This window comes from Aplysia californica, unplaced genomic scaffold (genome assembly GCF_000002075.1).
Source record: "Aplysia californica isolate F4 #8 unplaced genomic scaffold, AplCal3.0 scaffold00430, whole genome shotgun sequence".
In the NCBI taxonomy this organism is placed as follows: domain Eukaryota; kingdom Metazoa; phylum Mollusca; class Gastropoda; order Aplysiida; family Aplysiidae; genus Aplysia; species Aplysia californica.
Window position 1 is genome coordinate 53,565 of NW_004797700.1, and position 3,084 is coordinate 56,648.

The 3,084-nt window shown below is 40.8% G+C and overlaps 1 protein-coding gene across 1 annotated transcript in view; it reads left to right on the top strand.

Annotated features, from left to right (window-relative positions):
* LOC101853956 (zinc metalloproteinase nas-15) overlaps positions 1–403 on the top strand; it is a gene marked incomplete at its 5' end in the record, with an annotated part of 17,713 nt that extends 17,310 nt beyond the window's left edge. Inside the window, 1 exon segment of the mRNA XM_005104652.3 lies at positions 145–403. Coding sequence (XP_005104709.2) covers positions 145–269 — 125 coding nt within the window.
* Between the last annotated feature and the right edge of the window lie 2,681 nt (positions 404–3,084).

Consider the following 3,084-nt stretch of genomic DNA (forward strand, 5'->3'; position numbering starts at 1 on the left):
TGATGATGATGATGATGATGATGATGATGATGATGATGATGATGATGATGATGGTGAACATAACAATGACAATGATGATGATGATCTGGGAATAATTAAAACAACATCTAACCCTCTGTGTCGTCATCCATGACCTCTCCCCAGGCTGCCGAGACGCCGAGTTCCTGTGCGGGCTGTGGGCCAAGAGCGGTCACTGCGAGAAGAACCCCCGCTACATGCTGCGACACTGTCAGAAGTCCTGCAAGGCCTGCTACATGTACAAGACTTAAACCTTCTACCTTCTCGCATCGGCCGCTGCACGCATAGCACGGCACTCCACGGCACAGAACAGCACAGTATAGCACAGCATGGGACAGCACAGCACAGCAGAACACAGCACGGGACAGCAGAACACAGCACGGGACAGCACAGCACGACAGAACACAGTACTACACAGCAGAACACAGCACAGCACAGCAGAACACAGCACAGCACAGCACAGCACGGCACTGCACAGCAGGGCAATGCTGTCACTGATCAGATGCAGCAGCCATACATACTCTTCACGTTTTTATACTCTCTGGGCGTCTGGAGCACATTGATTGATGCCTGTGAAATCACTTGATTTATCCCTTCCAATACACTGCACTACTCTCCTCAGATTTATCCTTTCCAATACACTGCACTACTCTCCTCAGATTTATCCTTTCCAATACACAGCACTACTCTCCTCAAATGTATCCTTATCCTATACAATACACTGCACTACTCTCCTCAAATTTATCCTTTACTACAGACTGCACTACTGTTTTCAGATTTATCCCTTACAACACACTGCACTGCTGTCCTCAAATGTATCCTTTACAACATACTGCACTGCTTTTCTTTGACGATACCATTGTACTACTGTCTTCAGAGTTATCCTTTACAATGTAATGCACTACTCTCCTCAAATTTACTCTTTACAACACACTGTACTTCTCTCCTTTGACGATACCTGATTTATCCCATACAATACACTGCACTACTGTCCACAAATCTATCCTTTCCAATACATTGCATTACTCTCCTCAAATTTATCCTTTACTATACACTGCACTGCTTTTCTTTGACGATACCAGATTTATCCCATACAATACGTTGTACTACTCTCCTCAAATTTATCTTTTACAATACGCTGCATTACTGTCCTCAACTTTATCCTTTACAATACACTGTACTTCTCTCGTTTGACGATACCAGATTTATCCCATACAATAAATTGTAGGCTACAACTGTCCTCAAATTTATCCTTTGCTATACACTGCACTGCTTTCCTCTATGACGACACCAGATTTATCGTTTGCTATGTACTCCACAATTCTCTTTTCAAGACAACCAAAGAGATTACAACTATACATTTGAACTTGGCCTACATCATGTACTTTTTAAACCTTTTTGACGACAACGCGTTCTGTTTTCTCTGCACTCGCATTCCTATAGCGACTTTGGATTTATCGCTCACTATACACGTACTCTGCTCCACTTTTTTTCTTAGGACAACACCGTATTACGCATTGCTTTATACAGAAATGTATTTCTATCTATGCAATATCCCCTCTGCTTTCCGGTCATTGTTATTTGGTCGCTTTTAAGCACAAGGGGGCTATCCTGAAAAAAGCTGTTTTGAGAAAATCGAATGTAAAATGTTTGCCCCTTGTTCAGTTTCATTAAAAGACAAGTAGACTTTTCTCTATAACCAAACAAATATACACACCAATGAAAGCAAACTTCTCCTATAGGTAGGGCAATACCCATTTATTGGTGTAGGTCAAGATTTCTGAAACCCCCGAAATCTGGGTTAGCCCGCTTCTCATTAAAAGCGACCATTTTTTTCTGCTGGGTTAAGAAACATTGTTCTGTGAACTCTGCTGTTTTAACCCAGACAAAAGTATTTTCTACATGGACTGTCTTCCGCTTGATTTTTGACACCACTTTCTAACCATACGCCTTGTGACCTTTGGGCCTATCATTTTATTCAACGGAAGTAAAGGAAAAGCTTTTGTATTTTCTTACTGCTTTCAAGAAAACTTGATCTAATACTGAACAAAAAAGAAAGAAAAAAGAAAAAGAAAGAAAGAAAGAAAGAAAGAAAGAAAGAAAGAAAGAAAGAAAGAAAGAAAGAAAGAAAGAAACGACTCTCGCGTTTGATTAGAGTAAACATTATTTGGTCGCTTATAAGGACAAGCTTGCTAACCCAGATTTCGGGGGTTCCAGAGATCTTGACCTACACCAAAAGTGGGCATTGCCCAACGTAAAGGAGAAGTTTGGCTTTTAGTTTTAGTAGAGGGTTTTACGGCGCTCGCAACTGCAAAAGGTCATATGAGCGCCAAAAGTTTGGTTTAATTGGGGTGTATATTTGTTTGGTTATGGAGAAAACTCTCCTTGTCTTTTAAAGAAACAGAAAAAGGGCCAAAAATCTTTCCTTCGATTTTCTCAAAACAGCATTTTTCAGGATAGCCCCCTCCCTTGTGCTTAAAAGCGGCCACATAAAGCACTGACTCGCGTACATTGTTGACGTAATCTTGATAATGACGCACAAACCTGGGGTACAATCAAGGAGTTTAGAACTACTGTAAACTCCTTGGGTACAAAGAGTAGCTGGAAGCGAAACTACAAGATGGTTTGACGTATATGACATAACATAATAACATAGTACATGTAGTAGTTGTGTTTCCCTGCTGTATTCTACGTCGTATCAGTTTCCCTTACTCCGGTACTCTGTGCCAATTGAATAACCCACCGGCGCTCTTCAGGGCTACCTCGGCGCTTTGGGGAAAGATCCTCCGTTTTATAGCATAATATTATACATGTAATGCAAACACGTTATTATAGTGTTTCTGTCTTATTAATCTCATCCTCGTTTGTTGCTCAGTTGGGTGGTTGTTTGGTCGATTGATTAGATAGTTGGGGGTTGTTGTTGTTTTTTTGGTTTCTTTGTTTTTTGGGGGGTTTTTTTTACTGACAGAGTTGTCAAGTTGGTTGATGTTTTAGGATGTCATTCTTTATTGTTTTTGCTCCAGTGTTCCAAGGTAGGGTACTTCGATTTTGTGGGTAGAAAGGAAA